The 19,864-nt window shown below is 60.4% G+C and overlaps 1 protein-coding gene across 11 annotated transcripts in view; it reads left to right on the forward strand.

Annotated features, from left to right (window-relative positions):
* PITPNM2 (phosphatidylinositol transfer protein membrane associated 2) overlaps positions 1 to 17,421 on the forward strand; it is a 122,542-nt gene extending 105,121 nt beyond the window's left edge. For 5 of the 11 annotated variants that reach the window (XM_058656924.1, XM_058656925.1, XM_058656926.1 and 2 more), the window contains 22 exons: positions 131 to 358; positions 1,362 to 1,670; positions 2,318 to 2,413; positions 4,819 to 4,923; positions 5,112 to 5,182; positions 7,293 to 7,540; positions 7,873 to 8,062; positions 8,198 to 8,317; positions 9,014 to 9,231; positions 9,482 to 9,660; positions 11,568 to 11,738; positions 12,271 to 12,420; positions 13,122 to 13,286; positions 13,707 to 13,868; positions 14,455 to 14,603; positions 14,918 to 15,034; positions 15,601 to 15,717; positions 15,799 to 15,947; positions 16,027 to 16,176; positions 16,562 to 16,745; positions 16,838 to 16,966; positions 17,065 to 17,421. In XM_058656924.1, coding sequence (XP_058512907.1) covers positions 131 to 358; positions 1,362 to 1,670; positions 2,318 to 2,413; positions 4,819 to 4,923; positions 5,112 to 5,182; positions 7,293 to 7,540; positions 7,873 to 8,062; positions 8,198 to 8,317; positions 9,014 to 9,231; positions 9,482 to 9,660; positions 11,568 to 11,738; positions 12,271 to 12,420; positions 13,122 to 13,286; positions 13,707 to 13,868; positions 14,455 to 14,603; positions 14,918 to 15,034; positions 15,601 to 15,717; positions 15,799 to 15,947; positions 16,027 to 16,176; positions 16,562 to 16,745; positions 16,838 to 16,966; positions 17,065 to 17,388 — 3,731 coding nt within the window. In that variant the 3' untranslated portion in view covers positions 17,389 to 17,421. Of the gene's footprint in view, positions 1 to 130; positions 359 to 1,361; positions 1,671 to 2,317; positions 2,414 to 4,818; positions 4,924 to 5,111; positions 5,183 to 7,292; positions 7,541 to 7,872; positions 8,063 to 8,197; positions 8,318 to 9,013; positions 9,232 to 9,481; positions 9,661 to 11,567; positions 11,739 to 12,270; positions 12,421 to 13,121; positions 13,287 to 13,706; positions 13,869 to 14,454; positions 14,604 to 14,917; positions 15,035 to 15,600; positions 15,718 to 15,798; positions 15,948 to 16,026; positions 16,177 to 16,561; positions 16,746 to 16,837; positions 16,967 to 17,064 lie in introns of those variants that run through there. The other 6 variants (XM_058656930.1, XM_058656931.1, XM_058656932.1 and 3 more) reach the window with 6 other exon arrangements.
* The last annotated feature ends 2,443 nt before the right edge of the window (positions 17,422 to 19,864 follow it).

A 19,864-nucleotide genomic window follows, 5' to 3' on the forward strand; every position in this document is an offset into this window, starting at 1 on the left:
TCCCCCCCAGAAGGCCACGTCCCTAGTGCAGCCGTCCCCAAGCCCTCTGAGGACTTTGGGCAGAGAGTGGAAGTGGAGGAGGGCTGGAGTCTGGCAGAAATAGCCACTCGCAGGAACCGCCCCCACACAGACTTCATCGACATCGTCAAGGACCCCGTACCCCCAAACGAGTACAAGACGGAGGAGGACCCCAAGCTGTTCCAGTCGGCCAAGACGCAGCGGGGGCCTCTGTCTGACAACTGGATTGAGGAGTACAAGAAGCAGGTGTTCCCCCTCATGTGTGCCTACAAGCTCTGCAAGGTGGAGTTCCGCTACTGGGGTATGCAGTCCAAGATTGAGAGGTTCATCCACGACACTGGTGAGCTGCCCCCTGCGCCCAGGCCTCGTTCCACCTGGGTCTTCTCTGCACCTGTGTTTGATTCCCAAAAGCTGACCCCAAAGCCCATGTCCAGCTCTGCCCCGTGGTTTATTTTCTGATCGTGTGTGAGTCCTCACCTCCAAGGCGGCAGGAGGGTGCCCCAGACGTCCCCGACCTGGTCTGTGCTCAGCGTGTACAGCTCCTGGGGACAACCTCCCTAATGCTCCCCAGGGCCTTTGGCTTCAGAGCAGGTGCCCAGCCACCAGGCAGACCAGCACATAGATGACTGGCACAAGCCACTCCCATCTCTAGGGCCCCGCAACCCCTGCCTGCCCTGTGACAGCACCTGGGGTCAGTCCCACCCCGGGACTTAGCCCAAGAGAGGCACCAGGGAACACACCAAAGACTCCGCTGAGACCCAACAGGAATCACGCCCGCAGTGGTGAGCTCTGCCACACTCACAGTGACCTGTGAAGGTGGGCCCCTCATCCCACTTACAGAGAGAGCTGCGGCTTATGCAGAGAAGAGCTTCTTCTCACTGCCATGCCAGCCCAGGCAGTCCCGTTGCCGGTCTGTTATCCCTTGTACCCTATCTAGTTTTACATATGTAACATATTCTTATCTCATCTGTGTAACAAAAATTATCTTAAACACATTAAAAAAAAAAACCCACTCAGTTTGAACTCAAACTGGATTTTTTCAAGGGAAGTTCCACCAAAAAGTTATATGTTTATATATCTGTAGCTATTCGGTTTCCTCCTGGGGCAAGAACCTTCCACAGTTAGTGGTGGCTCAACCCAGCCCTTCACCGTAACTGTAGAACCATCATGAGGCCATCTGGGCCAGTCCCGTCATGGGACAGATGAGGAAGCAGGATCCAGTGGGCAAGAAAGTGACACTGATGGTGCTTGCCCAGCCACAAGCTGCAGCCTGGGCATGGTCCCCGGTGCCGGCTCTGCAGCTGACCATCTCCCCGGGCCCCCGCCGTCCCCTGACCCCACAGGCCTGCGGAGGGTGATGCTGCGGGCCCACCGGCAGGCCTGGTGCTGGCAGGACGAGTGGTTCGGGCTGAGCATGGAGAACATACGGGAGCTGGAGAAGGAGGCGCAGCTCATGCTGTCCCGCAAGATGGCCCAGTTCACGGAGGACAGCCAGGAGGCTGTGGAGCTTGCCAAGGACCCAGCCACCCAGGACCAGGCCTCCTGGGAGAGCCCCCAGCCCAGCGGCAGCAACGGGGAGGCCCTAGTAGGGCGGGGCCTGAAGAAGCAGTGGTCCACGTCCTCCAAGTCCTCACGGTCGTCCAAGCGGGGAGGTGAGCCCGGGGCGCTGTCCCATGGCATAACTGCTGCCAAGGAGACTGCCTCCTTGGCATGGCTTCCATGCGGCCAGGCCCATTGGGAAGCAGGGCTGTGCCCTCTGTAATGTGGCACCAGGTGAAGAGGCCCCAGCCTAGCAGGCTGCCCAAGGGAGGCAGGTCAGGGAGGATACCCCTCGCCCCGAGAGGGCCATGGGAGGAAGCACCCACCAGATTTCACATCCTGAGACAGAGTCAAGCCGGGAACCTCAGCCAGCTGGGCTCCCAGGACCTGTCTCCCTTATCTCCCCGCTGGCCCCACAGTGCCATGGCTACCATCTGCTGTGCCACAGCCAAGCCGAAGGAGTTTTCCTATGGGCAGGCCCAGGCCAGGAGCCCAGGAGTGGACCACACCCATTCTAGTATGCATCCCAGACCTAGGCCTTCTATCCCTCCTGTCCTTCCCTTCCCTCTGTGACCAGGCATCCTAGGAGGATGGGAGGAGGCAGCACTCAGATATCTAGGAGCCCCCTCCCCATCGTGAACCCCGGCAGCACCCCCCTCACTGCCCCAGCTCCTTGTCTCACGCCTGCCTCAGGTGGCTGGGCCCAGGGCCAGGCTCCTGCCTGCAGCCTGGGTAGTCAGCCTGGGGCTCTGTCTTGCAGCAAGTCCTTCTCACCACAGCATCTCGGAGTGGAGGATGCAGAGCATCGCCAGGGACTCCGATGAGAGCTCAGACGACGAGTTCTTTGATGCCCATGGTAGGTTCTGGGTTGAGGGAGACCTGCCCGACGGCTTGCGCCTCCTTCTTCTCGGTATGGTTCCTCAGGGCACGGTGCAATGTTAAGGCTTGGGGACCTAGGTCTCCTCTCCTAGCCTGGCCTTAGGCCTACCCACCCCGATTTGCTGTGGGCCTGGCAGTGGAGGGGTCTGCTCTCTTGAAATCCCTAAAACAGACACAGTGAGGCCAGAACTTTGTTCCACAGTGAGTTTGTTTCTGTAAGTTTTCTTTTTTCCTTACAAAAAAAAAAAAAAAAAGATTTATTTATTTAAAAGATAAGAGTTACAGAGACAAAGGAATAAAGGGAGAGAGAATCTTCCATCCACTGGTTCACTCCTCAAATGGGGCTGGGCCTGGCCAAAGCAAGGAGCCTGACATTTCCTCTGGGTCTCCCACATGGGTGGCAGGGGCCCAGGCACTTGGGCCATCTTCTGCTGCTCTCCCAGCTGCATTAGCGGGGAGCTGGATCAGAGGTGGAGCATCCGGGGCTCAAACCAGCACTCATACGGGATGCCGGTGTCACAAGCAGAAACTTAACCCACTGCACCAGGACAGCGGCCCCCTAACTTTTTTTTTCAGAATTAAATTAATGCGAATCTATGTAGCCGCTTCTGAAAATGCAATAAACAAAATTTATGAAGAGCCCATTTCCCTTCCCACCTCAGACCAGCTCAGTAAACACGCAGATTGGTAAGTTTCCCGGGCTGTGACCCTCACAAGTCAGAGGCCGGCAGGTTGGACAGCACAGGGCGAGGGGTCGCTCTGCAGGCTGCTGGCTGAGCTGGCCCCAGCTCACACACAGAAAGGGCCAGGGAAGCCAGCGTGTAGCCCGCAAGTCCCCATACCTGTGTCCCACATCACAGTACCTGGTACAGTCCTTGGCTCTGCTCCCAACGCGAGCCTCCTGCAAACGTGCATCCTTGGAGCAGCAGAGGTGTCTAAATAAAAGAATGGGGTGTCTGCCAGCCTCGCGGCAGACCTGCCTGTGGGCATCTGCGGAACAAGCTGACAGATGCCAGCTGTGTGTGTAGATATGTATCGGCTTCTCAGTGAGGTAAATCATTTTTAAAAGAAAAGAGGATGAGGACTCATCCTAGGAGCAGTGGCGGGGTGCGGGCAGGCCCAGAGCCTCCCACGCCACCCCAAGGCCTGGGGCATTGAGGGGCCACACGCACCCAGCCTCTACTGCAGGGGCCTTGTCGAGGGTGGGTCACCCTCCCAGCTGCTCTGTGTTCTACACAAGAGGAAAATAGACATCGATGTAGAAGTTGCTGAAGAGAGACAGAGCTGGAGATGCCCTAAGTGGCAGAGTCCTGGCAGGGGTGACCAGGGCTTCTTCCTCACGTCCAACCTGGATGGTTTCTGGGTGGAAATCCCAGGAAAGCAGAAATGAGTTCTGGCTGTAGTTTCTGGTCAGGTGCAGACGATTGGCCCAGTTGCTAAGACACCAGTTCCCAGACCACGTGGGTTCATGTCCTGGCTTGAGCCTCTGACCCCAGCTTCCTGCTGCAGCTGGCCCCGGGAGCCAGCAGGGATGCCTCAAGTCATGAGTCCCTGCTACCCACATGGCAAGTCCGGGAGGAGGTGACAGCTCCCAGCTTAGGCCCAGCCCAGCCCCAAGCATCGCAAGCATCGCAAGCATCCCAAGATTAGGATCAGCAGGCATTAAGTAGTAAAGCAACAGAAAACATCTGTCCACACATAGAACATGGTTCAGCCACGGACAGGAACAGAGCCTTGGCTCATGCTTCAGTGCAGATGACCCCTGAAAGCATCACGCCAAGGTGGAGGCCCACGGAGCCCTGTGGCAAGACTCCATTCCAGTCCGCACTCAGCAGGTTTCTCGGGTGCCACGTCTGAGGGGAAAGAAGTGTAAGCACAGAACATGTGTAGACACCTTCCTTATCACTAGTGCCTAAGCCACACAGCATAACCAGAAGCTAAGGCGCCCCGATTCCACGGCAGAGAGCCTGGGCCGCGTCCCAGCTCAACCCCTGATTCTGACTTCCTGCTCGTGTGCATGCTGGGAGACAGCTGGCCTAGCTTAGGGACGTGAGTACCTAACACCTGCCTGGAAGATCTGGGTTGCGTTCCTGGCTCCTTGCATTAGCCTGGCCCAGCCAGGACTGTTACAGATACAGGAGTGAACAGCAGATAAAAGCTAGCTCTCTCCCTCTCCCTTCTTTCCCCAAAATAAGGTTTAAAAATAAAGCCAGGAAGCATAACAGTTATTTATATATTATCTATGTTGTATTAAATGTTACAACAAAGAGGTAGCTCAGTGTGTGCAGTGGGATGTGCAGAGCCCAGCACAGAGCAGGCATAGAGACTTCAAGGGTGCACCAGACCCCATAAAGTATCCCTTCTCCCCTTGCCCCCCTCCAGAGGACCTGTCTGACTCCGAGGAAATGTTCCCCAAGGACATCACCAAGTGGAGTTCCAATGACCTCATGGACAAAATCGAGAGCCCCGAGCCGGAGGACAGCCAGGGTAATGTGCCCGCGAGCTGCAGGGCCCAGGGGCCTGGCCACAGGACAACCTCGGCTGCTTTCTGACCCCAGTTCCACACAACACTGGGTATCCAGGGGGGTCCCCCACGTCATGGTTCCAGCCTCAGCGTAGCTGGCCCCTGACCTCCCAGCTGCCCCGCAGCTCACAGCAGGGCTTCTACATTGCAGCTGGCCTCTACCGCCAGAGTGGCCCTGAGTTCAGGGTGGCCTCCAGCGTGGAACAACTGAACATCATTGAGGTGGGTGCCTGGGTGCTGGGTCCCCACACCTGCCAGGACAGGGTTCAGAGGCATGGTCCCTGGGGGCCATGGCCCCACATCCACAGTGGCCAGGATGCCCAGAGAGGCCTGGGACCGCCTTTCCTTGCTACACTGCCCAGAGGGCACTGGTCCCTCAGAAGCAGAGATCCCAGGAAGTCTCCATGGAAGTCCCCTGCCCAAGCTCAGTCCCTGGGGAAGTAAGATGAGAAACTTGTAAATTCCGGATCAAAAATAAGGTCTCCACCTTGTGCCCAGCCTGCCTGCTTTCCCTAGAGAGAAGCACACGGAAGGAAAGGAAGCAGAACCACATGGCCCTGAGTGGGAGGCGGGGAAGGGGGACTCAGGGTGTCCAATAAAGCTCTCTGGTAGCACCTGCACATACTTCAGGGCTGCTTTGCTGGAGCTCACATCCCTTCCTCCTCCAGCCAAGGGCAGGGTCAGAGCTGTATGTACTGGAGCAGGGGTCAGGGCTAGGCTGTCACATGCTCCACATCACCACGCTCTAGGCTCAGGTTGCCATAGGTGGAGTCCTGGGGCCTCCCGGGGGAACCTGCAGGAAGAGGGGTTTCCACATCTCCTGAGCCCTGCTAGGGTTTAGCTGTGAGGCCTGTTCAAGTGGGCTTTTCTAGAAGGGTTAACAGGAGTTGGCTACTGTCCAGGCTCAGCCAACTGAAACACTCCTGCCCCACGTTCAGTGCACACAGCTCTGACAGCCCCAGGGGAGGGCTAGACAGGGGCCTGGGACTTGGGGTCTGCCTCCTGAGCGCTGCCACTCAAAGCCAGATACCTTTACATGCAGTTAGCACACTGTGTGTTAGAAAAGCTGTACCCGAAGCCTGCCAGGGCAGGGGCCGCAGATCAGGGCTGCAGTTTTGGCTGCTATAAGCCCCTCACCTCCCTGAGTCGGGGCGCCCCTGCCCACCAAGCCCAGTGGGTCCTTTAGCTCTTCCAGCCTGGCTTTGCCCCAGCCTGTGCATTCGGCACTGGGCAGGCTCCACAGGGCACAGGTGTCAATCCCACCAGGCCCCCGTGGAGGAGCTGAGGCTCTGTGATCCAGGCTCTGTCCAGCCTCTCTCCCACATCCAACATGGCTGATGGGTCCCTCCCTTTCTCAGCCACCCTAAGCCTTCTGTGATTCCGGCCCATTCCCTACGCTTCCTACTTGGAGCCTCATCAGCCCCTGAGCCCTGCACCTGTCCTGCCCACCTTTCTCAATGCTGGGTCCTATCATTTGGTGAACAGCTCAAAGCCAGCTGATGCCACTGCAGGCCCTCTGGGCAACTTTAGCCTCATGGTCTGCTCAGTTTCCTTCCCTGCTCCCTCAAGCCTCAGACATGTTAGCACATACCCACCAGTGACCAGGGAGACAGGAGAAGGGCCCTGGGCAAAGGGTCACAGCTCTGGCAGGACATGTGCTGAGCCGAGGAGCTGCAGGTCGTAGCCGCCTGACCAACAGTGCAGTCTGGTGATGCTAGGCCAGCCCCTAAGTCTCCGACCTCACCTCACTTATCACTTAAACGGCCTGGACTCCAAGCATGGCTTGGAAGTCCAGGGTTCCATTCTGATCTCACAAGCAGATCTGGCCAGTAAGAAGGTGAGATTATGACCCCGTATAATTAAGTCTACAGACCCAGGCAGCCCTGCCCGCTCTGAAGCGCTAGGGCCCTGCCTCTGTTAGCACGTTTCTGCTCCTGATGTCACAGTCTGAGGGCCCGGGGAGGAGGCCCTCTGCAGTCGAGGGGGGCTTGGCTTGCAGGCAGAATGGCTGAGGATGTTACGTTCCCAGTTCAAGCAGGCAGGCAGGTCTCAGAGCCAGGCCAGGCTGAGCCTTCTCTTCTCCAAGCCAGAAGCTCTGGAGCCACCATCCAGTCTTCCTCTAGAAGCATTTGCTTTGGAAGCACAGCCTCCCCCACCCCGGCCCCCTTCAACACCACCATTGTGTCCTCTGGCCCCCGGCCAGGCCGTCGGGGAAAGAAAGCACCGCCCCAGCCTACCGGGAGCCCTGGAGAGAAGTGGCAGCAGCCGGACCCCAGGCTTCACAGTTCCCGCACAGCTGACACTCCCCTCCACCCCTACCCCTGCCACACAGGATGAGATCAGCCAGCCGCTGGCCACACTGCCCTCCAAGATCCACGTGCTGCTGCTGGTGCTGCATGGGGGCACCATCCTGGACACGGGCACCAGCGACCCCAGCTCCAAACAGGGAGACACCAACACCATCGCCAATGTGTTCGACACAGTCATGCGTGTGCACTACCCCAGCGCCCTGGGCCACCTGGCCATCCGCCTGGTGCCCTGTCCGCCTGTCTGCTCCGACGCCTTCGCCCTCGTCTCCAAGTGAGTGCTGGTTGCTTACTGGCACCTATCTTGGGCCTGGGCAGCCAGTGGGAGTTTCCCCTCCCACACCTGCATCTCAACCTGCCAGTGTTGGGACCCCTACCCTGCCATCCAGATCTGCCCACCAGCCCCTCTTGTCCTGAGTCCATCACACAGGCACGCTGGCCTGCTCTGAGGTGCAGGTCTCCCAGGAAGGGCCTAGCCTGACTCCAGCTCAGACCTAGAGACAGGCAACTCAGTCTGCTGTGCTGCACAGCCGGGTTGAGGGATGGACAGCCCTCTGGGCTGAGCCGAGGCAGCCCACGTGCTCCTGACTGGCTCTTTGCCCCCAGTCTCAGCCCCTACAGCCACGATGAGAGCTGTCTCTCCAGCAGCCAGGACCACATCCCCCTGGCTGCCCTGCCTCTGTTGGCCACCTCCTCACCCCAGTACCAGGAGGCGGTGGCCACGGTGATCCAGCGGGCCAACCTGGCCTACAGGGACTTCATCAAGTCCCAGGAAGGTGTGACCTTCAATGGGCAGGTGAGTCATGGGGTCGGGAGGGGGAGTGGAGGGTCACGATGGGGGGCTGACCCGAGGCCCAGGGGCTAGCTTGGCCCTGCCTTCACCCTGCCAGGTGGACAAATGCTTAGATCCCTGGGCCTTCCACCCCTGCAGGTCTGCCTGATTGGGGACTGTGTGGGGGGCGTCCTGGCATTCGATGCCTTATGCTACAGCAGTCAGCCCGTGTCTGAGAGCCAGAGCAGTAGCCGCCGGGGCAGTGTGGCCAGCGTGCAGGTATGCAGACTCCTGCCAGTGCCTGCCCTCTCCCACATATCACATTGGGTGGCTTCCCCTGTGCTGGGAGGGCCCCAAGCCATTACCCTGCCCCCTGCTCCACCTGACCAGGGCATCCAGAGACCCTGGGTTAAGCTGGCTTGAACACTGCCCGGCTGAGCTCTGTTTATGCATCCGCACTGAGTCCTGGCCTCCCATGCAAGGACAGGAGAAGTGCAGGGGGCACAGGGACAAGGGGAGTAAGGGTGACCAGCTCATCTATGAGGGCAGTCCCCAACTTACAGGTTCTCAAAGGACCTGGAGCAACTGCGTCAGTTTCTCAGGTTCTCAAAGGACCTGGAGCAACTGCGTCAGTTCCTCAGAATCCTCTCCCCTCCTCTAAATAAGACAGGAAGAACTCAGGCTTCATGGACACAGGCACCCGAGCTCAGGAGCTCACTAAGCTGCCTGTGCTGAGAACCAGAAACTGCAACTCCAGAGAGTGGCTTCTGGTCCTCAGAGAAGCAGGACCAGGGGACCCCGGCCACTTCCCAGCAGGGAGGGAAGACCCTGAGTCCTCCTAGGGCAGAGTTAGGGCTTCCCCTCCCCCGGCTTGGGCAGTGGTCCGCTGGGCCTAGAGGCAGCTTCCAGGACACACTGGAAGGGCCAGGGCCATGCTCCCCCGGCAGTGAGCCAGCCTCTACGGGGTTGTTGCAGGATGCGGACCTGCTGTCCCCGGGCATCCTGGTGAGCACAGCACCCTGCCCCAGCGGCAGCTCCAGCCTGGAGAGCAGCCGGCACCTGAGTCGTAGCAACGTTGACATCCCACGCAGCAACGGCGCTGAGGACTCCAGGAAGCAGCTGCCCCGCAAGCGGAGTGACTCCTCCACCTATGAGCTGGACACCATCCAGCAACACCAGGCCTTCCTGTCCAGGTGGGCACAGCCAGCGGGGCTACGGGTGCCAACTCTGGGGCCCATTCCAGGTGAGGGAGGAGGCTGCAGGGGCGTGAACAGCTCAGAGCTGGGGAAGTCAGGTGGGCTCCATGGAGAGGTTGGGCCCTGCCATTGCCAAAAGTGTCCTGGCAGCTGCCCAGGGCCCAGCCTGTCTTTCCTGAGCCTGGGGTTCCAGAACGCCTGCCCCCTGAGCAGGACCTGGCAGTGAGCTCTAGCACCCCTGTTCCAGCCTCCACGCCAGCGTGCTGAGGAGCGAGCCCAGTGCCCGCCGCTCGAGCAGCTCCACTGTCCTGGACAGCTCGGGGATGCTGGGCAAGTTTGACTTTGAGGTTGCTGACCTCTTCCTGTTCGGATGCCCGCTGGGGCTGGTTCTGGCCTTGAGGAAGACAGTCATCCCTGCCCTGGATGGTGAGAGCCCTGCGGGAGCTGGGCGGTGGGTGGTGGGTGGCTGGGGGAGGGGTGGTCTCAGGAGACGCCTGTCACAGGGCTGTGGTCACGCCCCCGGGGCCCTCACAGCAGCAGCATCTTTGCTGTTCTCCTTTGCTCCTGTCCAAGCCACTCAGGCCCCCAGTACCTATTGTTGCATCGCCTGGGAGCCCGAGTACCTTTCACAGGAAGCTGGGGCCCCACAGGTTCGGCTGGGGACAGGACCAGTCCCAGTCCCAATAGCTCCTACCCTCTGCCCCCCAACACACACTCAGGGTGAGATGTGAATCAAGAGTGCCCCAAAGCCCCTGGGAGCCGTGAGGAGCCGGGACCTAGCTGCTCACAGGTTCCGGGAGGCAGCACCGTGGGCTGCGCCAAGCCCCTGGGAGCCGTGAGGAGCCGGGACCTAGCTGCTCACAGGTTCTGGGAGGCAGCGCTGTGGGCTGAGCCTCCCCCAGTTCCTGTCCTGCACCCCTGGAGTCGGTCAGTGCAGTTCTGGGGAGCCCCACAGTCCATAGGACTGTGGGCGGAAGTGAGCCTTAGAGAGGCGTAAGCACTAGCTGACAGCAGGGGAGGGGTGGTGTGAGGTTAACCACACAGACCCCAGACTCGGCCACCAAGTAGGTGCAGCCTCCCCACCCCAGGCAGTACGACACTGCCATCAACACGCTGCTGCCCCCTGAACTATCTACGTGTCCCACCCAGGTGCACCCACCCTCAGGGGCAGCATATGTGGCCATGTCATTTGTAATCATCCAAATCCAGAACCAACTTTAGCACCATCCAGGCGAGGGAGGCTGGTTAGAAAAAAAGAAAAAGTCCCCTTCAGACAGTGGAATTCCCTGAGCTCCATGCAGACGGGAAGGACTCCAGCAGTCTGTGCTGGGGGAGGTGAGCCACAGCCAGCGTGTCCAGGTCTGTGAGCAACAGCTGAGACTCCATGAGGGCGCCTGGGTTCAATGCCTGACTCAACTCAAAAAACAAACACACAAACAAAAACAAACCAACAAAGAAAAAACCTCTATATTGGAAAGGCAGAGTTACAGAGAGAAACAAGAGACAATCTTATACTCACTGTTCACTCCACAATATCCACAACAGCTGGGGCTGGTTCAGGCGGAAGCCAGGAGCCCAGAACTCCATCCAGGTCTCCTACATGGGTACCAGAGCCTGAAGAGTTGGGCCACCCACTGCTGCTTTCCCAGGCACATTAACGGGGCTAGATGGAAATTGGAGCAGTTGGGATGCGAACCGGCGCACCCATATAGGATGCCAGCACCACAGTTTAGCCCACTGTTCTGCAACACCAGCCCCTCTGGCTCCACTCTTGACTCTAGCTTCCTGCTGATGTTCTTCTTGGAGGGGCAGTGGGCAATGGTTCAAGCGCTCGGGTCCCTACGACCAACATCCAGTCTCTGGCTGCTGGCTTTGGCCCAGCCGCATCCTGGCTGTTGGGGACTTTGAGAACATGGGCACGCTCATATATCTTTCTCTCTCTCTCAATAAGTCAATAGAATTAAGTACATAGATGAAAGTGAGGCATAATGAGGTTTAGAATGTCCAGTGTATGCTTAACGTTCTGTGATCTCCCTAACAACTCTGGGCAGTGATTGAAAGAGCAGTTCCGTTTTCCAGGTGAGAAGCCTCCCCCACGAGCCAGGTGGGAGTGGCCAGCCAAGGCAGGGAGCACAGTGGGCAAGGGTGACCATTCCAGGACGCCAAGTCAAAGGCAGCCTCCTAGGCTGGCTCCTGCTGCTGAAAGCACTTTGCTGCCAGTGGGTGGGCACTGTTACAAAGAATGTCCAGGACATCAGAGGGACAGTGACCTAAGCAGACCCCAGAGGTAGTGACACCCCGAAGCTCTGAGCCAGCCCGTTCTCTCCACCCAGTTTTCCAGCTGCGGCCAGCCTGCCAGCAAGTCTACAACCTCTTTCACCCAGCAGACCCCTCAGCCTCCCGCCTGGAGCCGCTACTGGAGCGCCGGTTCCATGCCCTGCCGCCCCTTAGCATCCCCCGCTACCAGCGCTACCCACTGGGGGACGGTTGCTCCACACTTCTGGGTGAGTGGCCCGTGGCCCCACTTGGGAGGAGTGAGAGCTGACCACCCACCCCTCCATCCTCCAAGGCAGGGGTGACCCCATGGTGTGGCCTGAGCTCTGGCTTGTCCCTAAGTGGGAGGAGCACAGGGCACGGAGCAGGAGTGTGAGGGCATCCATCCTGCTCCTCCCATCCTTCTGAGAGCACAGGTTGCCTTTGGTGGGGTGGGGGAGAACAGGACCAGATGCCCCCTCCCCACAACCACCCCAGCCTCCATCCGACAGCAACCCAGCTAACTCCCCAGGACAGGACAGCACCAGCCAGGCCCCCGTCATGGCAGACGGTCACCCCGAAGCTGGGGGTGGGGAGGCGGAGGCAGGGGACATGGCAGTGGGTCTAGCACAGGCAAGGGCCTCCCTGGAGCCACCCTACCCTGTGTGTATCCCAGCGTCTTGTCTGTCCCAGTCCCCGAGGAACCGGCGTCCATGTTGCACCTGTGGAACGGCCCACAGGAGTGTCTGTTCTTGTCCTCTGTTCTCTCCCATCTGCCTCCAGTCGAAACCGTGCAGAGAAACCCCGAGCTGGTCCTGGAGGGCGGCCCCCTGGCCCCTCTCCCCCACGGGGATGGCTTCCTGGAAACCAGTATCCCCGTTCCCGCGCTCACCGGGCAAGACGGGCCACGCCAGAGCCCGGGCTGTGCTGAGTGTGTGTAACTCCCACTGGTGATGTCTGCTTCGCTGGCTCAGGGACCCCCCCACGCACATGCACACACGCCCTCTTTGGCCACTCGGAATTGGTAGGACCTTGGTGTCGAGGACCGTGACCTAGGCAGGCAGGTCTCAGGGAACTGGCCTGGATGCACAGCACCGCAGCACCCTCTGTGAGGCTAGAGTGAGGCAGTGAGCCAGCCCGGGCACCCCGCACCTGGAGACGTCTTGGGTCCCAGCAAGGGACGGGATCCCCTAGGTCCTGCTCCTTCCCTCCCCCAGCCACACCCACCTCCCAGGACTGGCTCTGCCCTGGCCTCATTCCTGCCCAGGGAACCTGGTTAGAGCCCTCAGCGCCTGCTCTTGACCCCGGCCACTCCACACAGCCTGTGAGCAAGGGACAAAGCTGCCCCAGGCCTCTGTGGTGGTCAGTTGCCTCAATCCCAGGGGGCAGCCAGCACTGCTGCCCCCTGGGCAGCTAGAAAAGCTGAGAGTAGAAGGTGGTGGCCAGGAGGTTGGGAGCCCGGCATCTTGCCCCTGCCCTTTGTGCCTGTCTGCGTGCTGTCTGTTCTCCCCCCGCCTCGGCCCTGGTGTGGCCCCTCCCAGCCTAGGTGCATGCTACACCCCAGCATGCTGACTACCTGCCGGAGGCTGGGCTGGTCTGGTCTCACTGAGCCCCTGGTCCCTGTCCACCTGCAGCCGAAGCCCTCCAGGCCCACAACACAGTCTTCCAAGAGCACGTGGCCCCCTCCTCACCCACCACAGCCCCCGCAGGTCGTGGCTTCCGGCGGGCCAGTGAGATCAGCATCGCCAGCCAGGTTTCAGGCATGGCCGAGAGCTACACAGCATCCAGCATCGCTCAAAGTAAGTTCCGTGTCCTCCTTGCCCGCCGCACTGCTTCCCCCGCCTGCCCCACCCTTGCCCGGGCCGTCTCTATGGGACAGGCTGTGTGTCTGGCAGGATGTGGGTAAGGGACAGGGGTGCTTGCCCAGCACCTCATAGCACCAGGTTGGCAGTGCTGGCGGTGCCCAGGTTGGGAGACACAGCCTTATCAGAAGGGCTCCAGGAGCCAGCTCAGCCTCTTGTGGGTCCTTCCCACTGGGAAGCCTCCAGCAGCAAGAAGCACAGCACAGACCAACTCCCATCCTGTACTGGCGGTCCAACAGTCGTGTCCTTGTTTGAGGAGAATCCTGTTTTCCCAGGGCTCCTAGCTCTCTCCCTGGCAGGAGCGGTGGCCCTCAGAGTGGCTGAGCCGTCCCCCGTCTCCTTGTTCTTGCTTCTCAGAGGCCCCTGTGTCGCTCAGCCACACCCCAAGCGTCAGGCGCCTGTCCCTGCTTGCCCTGCCCTCCCAACCCCCAAACACCCCCAGGCCCCACCCTCGGGCCAGGCAGGCCAGCCCCAGCCCGGAGAAGCCCCCCCACCTCCCTGACGGGAACATCGAAGAAGGTACTGACCTCCACTCACACCCTCCCCTCTAACTTGGGTCACTCACTGCTTCCAGGCACGCCTCATCAACTCACGGCCAGTCCCTGCCCACTCAAACCCATGCCGAGGCCCCTCAGGGAGCTGGGACATCTGGGGAGGGAGCCAGAGTGGTTGCCATTGGCTGAGGGTCAGGGGTCCCTATAGAACTGGAGAGTCCGTGGGAGGACCAAGGAAGCCACAGAGCCTCCCATCCCGTCCCATGGACTGCAGGCAGAACTGAGCGAGAGAGGAGATGTGGTTCACCAGGCACCTCCACCCTCCATATTCCTAACCAATTGGCCTGCTGCCTCCAGGGCTTGCCGGGGCAATCCCTTTGCTGGGGAGCGCTGAGGGAGGGCCACAGCCACACAGGGACAGCTCCTGCCACCACAGCCAGCCAACCTGTCCTGGCCTCTCCACCCCCATCCCTGCTTTCCTCTGCCACCTGCCTGTGGGAAGCTTTGCTTTAGTTGAAGCTGAAGCTGAATGGGCCTGGGCCTGGGTGGCCCTTGGCGGGAAGGGGGTCCTGCCCAGGTTCCCACATAATCACAGCTCCCCTTCCCGGCAGTCGCTGCCAAGTGGTGGGGCCAGAAGCGGATCGACTACGCCCTATACTGCCCCGATGCCCTCACAGCCTTCCCCACCGTGGCCCTGCCCCACCTCTTCCACGCCAGCTACTGGGAGTCAACGGATGTGGTCTCCTTCCTGCTGAGACAGGTACCTGTGTAACACCCAAGCCTCCACCGAGGGCCCCAAACGGCCTCGTTTCGTAGATGAGGGGATGGTGGAGGGCCCCTGCCCCCGCCGGCCGGCAGACCTCACTGTCAGCCTGACAGAGGAGTCCTTGCCCTGGGTCAAGTTCTGGCTCCAGGATGTTGGGATGACTGGGGGGGTGGACAGATTGAGAGAGGGCGCAGGTGAGGGATATGGGGGTTCAGTGGTGTCCGCTTGTGCTGGCTTCTGGGGCCTGCCAGCACGAGCAGCCCCAGGCTTGAGCCTGCCCCATAGCCTCCATCCCACTCCCGGCCCAGGTCATGAGGCATGACAGTCCCAGTGTCTTGGAGCTGGACGGCAAAGAGGTGTCAGTCTTCACGCCCTCAAAGCCCAGAGAGAAGTGGCAGCGCAAGAGAACCCACGTGAAGCTGCGGGTGAGGGGTCCTCCAGGCCCAGGCCTGGCACTGCTGTCCTGTTGCCTGTTCCTCTGCTTGTCTGAAAGGCAGAGCAACAGAAAGAGATCCTGCACCTGCTTCATTCCCCAAATGGCTGCAATGAGTAGGGCTGGTCCAGGCCGAAGCCAGGTGCCAGGAGCTCCATCCTGGTATCCCACAGGGGTGACAGGGACCATCTTCTGCTGTCTTCTCAGGCACATTAGCACAAAGAGCTGGATAGGAAGTGGAGCAGCTGGAACTTGCACCAGCACTCCATTATGGGATGCCTCCACGATGCCATGTGCAGGAACCACACCCTTACTCCCCCGCCCTGTTACAGATGAAGAACTCGTGGTGCCCGGGAGGCAGGCTGGCTGTGGGCCCCACATGGCCCTGAGGGGGTACATGGCAGCTTTGTCACTTCTCCACAGCCAGGCAGTCACATGTCTCAATGGGACAAGAGCCGGACCTGGATCTGGGCTCATGGGAACCTGAGCTCAGCCCAGCAGGTCCCGGGCATCCCCTACCCCAGGCCTAATTGCCTGTACTCCACCTCTCCCACCCAGAACGTGGCAGCCAACCACCGGATCAATGATGCCATCGCCAATGAGGACGGCCCCCAGGTGGTGACAGGCCGGTTCATGTATGGGCCCCTGGATATGGTGACCCTGACTGGGGAGAAGGTAGGGACACAGGGCCCCAAGGAGTCCCCTGCCTCCCTCTGGCTGCAGCACAGCCCATGACTGGCCTGCCTGGACCCCCAGGTGGATGTGCACATCATGACGCAACCGCCCTCGGGTGAGTGGCTGTACCTGGACACACTGGTGACCAATAGCAGCGGACGTGTCTCCTACACCATCCCTGAGACACACCGCCTGGGCGTGGGCGTCTACCCCATCAAGATGGTGGTCAGGTATGCCCTCCAATGGGGACACTGGGGGTCGGAAGGAGGAGCCGTGGCTGGTTCTGACCCCCAGTGTCCTGCTGGCTAGGGGGGACCACACCTTTGCCGACAGCTACATCACTGTGTTGCCCAAGGGCACAGAGTTCGTGGTCTTCAGCATTGATGGTTCCTTTGCTGCCAGCGTGTCCATCATGGGCAGTGACCCCAAAGTGCGGGCCGGGGCCGTGGATGTGGTACGGTGAGTGGTTTTGGTGGTACAGTGAGGCTGCCACCTGCTGGGTGGGTTCAGGAACAAAAGCCTCTTGCAGGCCAGGTGTGTGGGGTGGTGAGGTCCCACTGGGGACACTGGAGGCCCCTCTGTGCCTGGTGGGGACCTACAGGGGGACACCGGAGGCCCCTATGGGCAGGTTCCCTGCTCACCTGGAGTGGAGAGGGTGGCTGTTAGGTCCCTACAAAGGACCATGTGTCTGGCCAAATGCAAACCCCCATGATGGTTAACCATGGCCTCCCTCAACTGCACTGCCACTGCTGTCAGAAATACAACCTGCCACCACCCAGGTGGGGACTGGCCGGGCAGGACTTAGGAAAGCCCTTGGGACACAAGGCCCTCCTCTCCCCCACAGGCACTGGCAGGACCTGGGCTACCTCATCATCTATGTGACGGGCCGACCCGACATGCAGAAGCAGCGGGTGGTGGCATGGCTGGCCCAGCACAACTTCCCCCATGGCGTGGTGTCCTTCTGCGACGGCCTGGTGCACGATCCGCTGCGGCACAAAGCCAACTTCCTGAAGCTGCTCATCTCTGAGGTGGGGTCCCAGGGCTGGAGGGCTGGGCAAGGGGCAGCAGTAAAGGTGGGCTGGGGGCACCATGCCCACCCCCACACCGGTCTTGTCCACAGCTGCACCTGCGTGTGCACGCGGCCTATGGCTCCACCAAGGACGTGGCGGTCTACAGCTCCATCAGCCTGTCACCCATGCAGATATACATCGTGGGCCGGCCCACCAAGAAGCTGCAGCAGCAGTGCCAGGTGAGCGGGCAGGAGGGCAGGGACCCAGGCAGATAGCTGGCTCCAGAGTTCTGCCCACTTCACGACAACCCACCCTGCTCACTGCTCCTCCCCTGCAGTTCATCACGGACGGCTATGCAGCCCACCTGGCCCAGCTCAAGTACAACCACCGGGCACGGCCAGCCCGCAACACAGCCACCAGGGTGGCACTGCGCAAGGGCAGCTTTGGCTTGCCCGGCCAAGGTGACTTCCTGCGCTCCCGGAACCACTTGTTGCGTACTATCTCGGCCCAGCCTGGTGGGGCCAGCCACCGACACGAGCGGACGCAGAGCCAGGTGGACAGCGAGCAGCGGGGCCAGCGCAGCATGAGCATGGCAGCCAGCTGCTGGGGCCGCACCATGGCCGGCCGGCTCGAGCCAGGGACAACCGCGGGCCCCAAGTAGAGCTCGTCCGTGAGGCGCTGCGGCTCCCACGGTGCTAGGCCAGGGTGCCAGGGTAACAGGCTTGCCCAGGACCCCCATGGAGGACACAGGCCACACCACACAGTCCTCCCAGCCCTGCCTTGTTCTCGGGTCCAAGGACAGCCAGCCCCAGGATGACCAGGGAGGACTAGGGCTCCTCACTCAAGACTGGCCTAGGAGGCACTCCTGGACCTCCAGCCCTGCACTGACCTTCAGCACCTGGTGCCAGGTGTGGGCCCGGCTCCAGTCTACCACCTCCTTGTCCTCCGACTCACCCTCCCTCCACCACTCCCCAACACCCGGTAATGGCTCCAGCTGGGGCACAGCCTGTTTCTTGTTGACGCGAGTCACTCAACTGTTTAACCTCATGGATTCTGCACTGGATTCCGAGAGCAGAGACCCAACACCACCGCTGGCTGTAGACTTCTTGACATGCATGAAAGCCGTGCATGAAAACGCCTCCGTCTATGCGGGCACGGGACCGACTACCCCACGGAATGTTCCAGTGCAGTGGGCCCTCATGCGAGCAGGAGAGAAAGGCCATATCTTCATTTATGCAGCCCCACCTGGCTGCCCAGACCCCTGACGGTGCGCCTACCTACCAGGAGCCTGGCCCAGATGTGGACCTGCTGGCATTCTGAAGCCCTGGGCACAGCCCAGTCCCGGGCCACAGGGTCTGGCTGGGGCCTGCCCTCCTTGTCCTTGCCCTGCCAGTGGCTGAGGCCCCGTGCTGCAGCCCTCCGACCGGCCCGCCAGCGTTTCTACCTTTCTACATCTCAGTCTGATTTCTATGAGGTTTTTTTAAATGAGCAACCCTTGGCTGCTTCCTTTTCTTAACTCTTTCAGTCCCAAACGCAGCCCCTCCACACAACACCCAGCACTGTGACCAAGTCCAGCCTGGTTCTGGGTCCCGGGGAACCCTGGAGTGTGGGCTCCCAGCCTCACCCACTCCCTTTAACCCCAATGGGTTTCTACTCTGAGGTGGGTGGGTGGGGAGGCATACCCCTAGATCTTTTTAATGCCAGTTCCCATCCAATGCTGAAGCCGAGAAGCCACAGCTAGCTTGGTTAGCCCAAGGGTGGGCAGTGAGACTCAATCTCCCCCTGGCAAGGAGCTTGGCATCCAACCCCCTCCAGCACCAGGGACCAGGCTGCCCCCACCCCAGACGCTGCCACCAGCCTGGTCCCGCCCTTGGGCTCCCAGGGGCAGTGCACAGAAGGGCCATCCCTCCCCGTGTGTAGATATGTACAGCCCCTGGGACGTGTAAATGTTGTGCAGAAGCAGGTCTATACAGAGGGAGAGCTATTTATTTTGTGCAGAGAAAGCCGCCTGGAGCAGGAGCCTTCAGGGTTTGTTCCTATTTAAGATGTTGCGTTCTGTTGTTTCAAGTGTGGACTACTCTATGGACCAAGTTCCCATGTAACTGTTGCAGTAAAAGTGCAATACATATGTGCCCCACTCCCACAGGAGGCACCCCACTCCCACAGGAGGTGCCAGCCCGACAATCACCACCCTGCTGAAGGCCTGTGGCCAGCGCCTCCCCCTCCCCCAGTGTTGCCTGCCGCCCCGGTGACCAACCATCCAGAGAAGCACCTGCGAGTCTCAGCCGCCTACAATAAAGGCCCAGGAGGCCGCCTGGTGCAAGAAGGCCCTGCAGGCACCGGGGTGGCCTGTCCCCAGGAGCCACCTCCTACCCCGGCTCTGTGCTCCCCGCCTGCCCACTCGGCCGCAGCCATGCCAAGGACAACAGCAATAGTTTCTGGGCCTCTCCCAGTGGCCCTCAGCCATAGACGGTGAGGGGCAGCCCACCCTCCCCACTCAAGTCTTTTCTGTATCCAGGTCTGCTTGCTGCCGCCCTTAAGATTCCTTCTGGCACATTCTCTCGAGGAAGCACCCATTTCTCAGAAACTGAGAGAGGGAGGGCAGAGTCCTTGAAAAATACCAAAAATGTTTACAGCGCCGGGTGCTGAGCCTTGGCGTTCGGGCCCGGCCAGTCATAACCAAAGGGTAAGGCAGGCCTAGCTGACTGCCACCCCATCCCTGGCCTGTTAGAGTAGAAGCCTTAGCCCCACTCCCACCTGCACCCCGAACCCCAGATCTGACCATCTGCCTCCTCCAACCTTGAAGGGGGAAGTCGGCAGAGATCCTGCCGCTTTCTGGCTCGTCTGAGCTGCCACCCACTTGTCTGCAGCCTCCCTGTTGGCCCCGCCATCTGTGTGTGTGTGTGTGTGTGTGTGTGTGTGTGTGACAGAGCATGCAAGCACAGTGTCCTGCCCTCACTCTGCCCATCTCCTCGCGCCTCAGTGTGTTCTGTATCACATCACTGTCTGTTACACCGATTAAAGGAGCAGAAGGCTTCCCTGGGGTCTCATGACTGCACTGCGCCGCGGGCATGGCAGGGGAGGCGGGCTGGTCAGCGAGGCCAGCAGGGCACAGTGACGGGCACAGCGCAGGGCTC

This window comes from Ochotona princeps, chromosome 29 (assembly GCF_030435755.1).
Source record: "Ochotona princeps isolate mOchPri1 chromosome 29, mOchPri1.hap1, whole genome shotgun sequence".
In the NCBI taxonomy this organism is placed as follows: Eukaryota; Metazoa; Chordata; class Mammalia; order Lagomorpha; family Ochotonidae; genus Ochotona; species Ochotona princeps.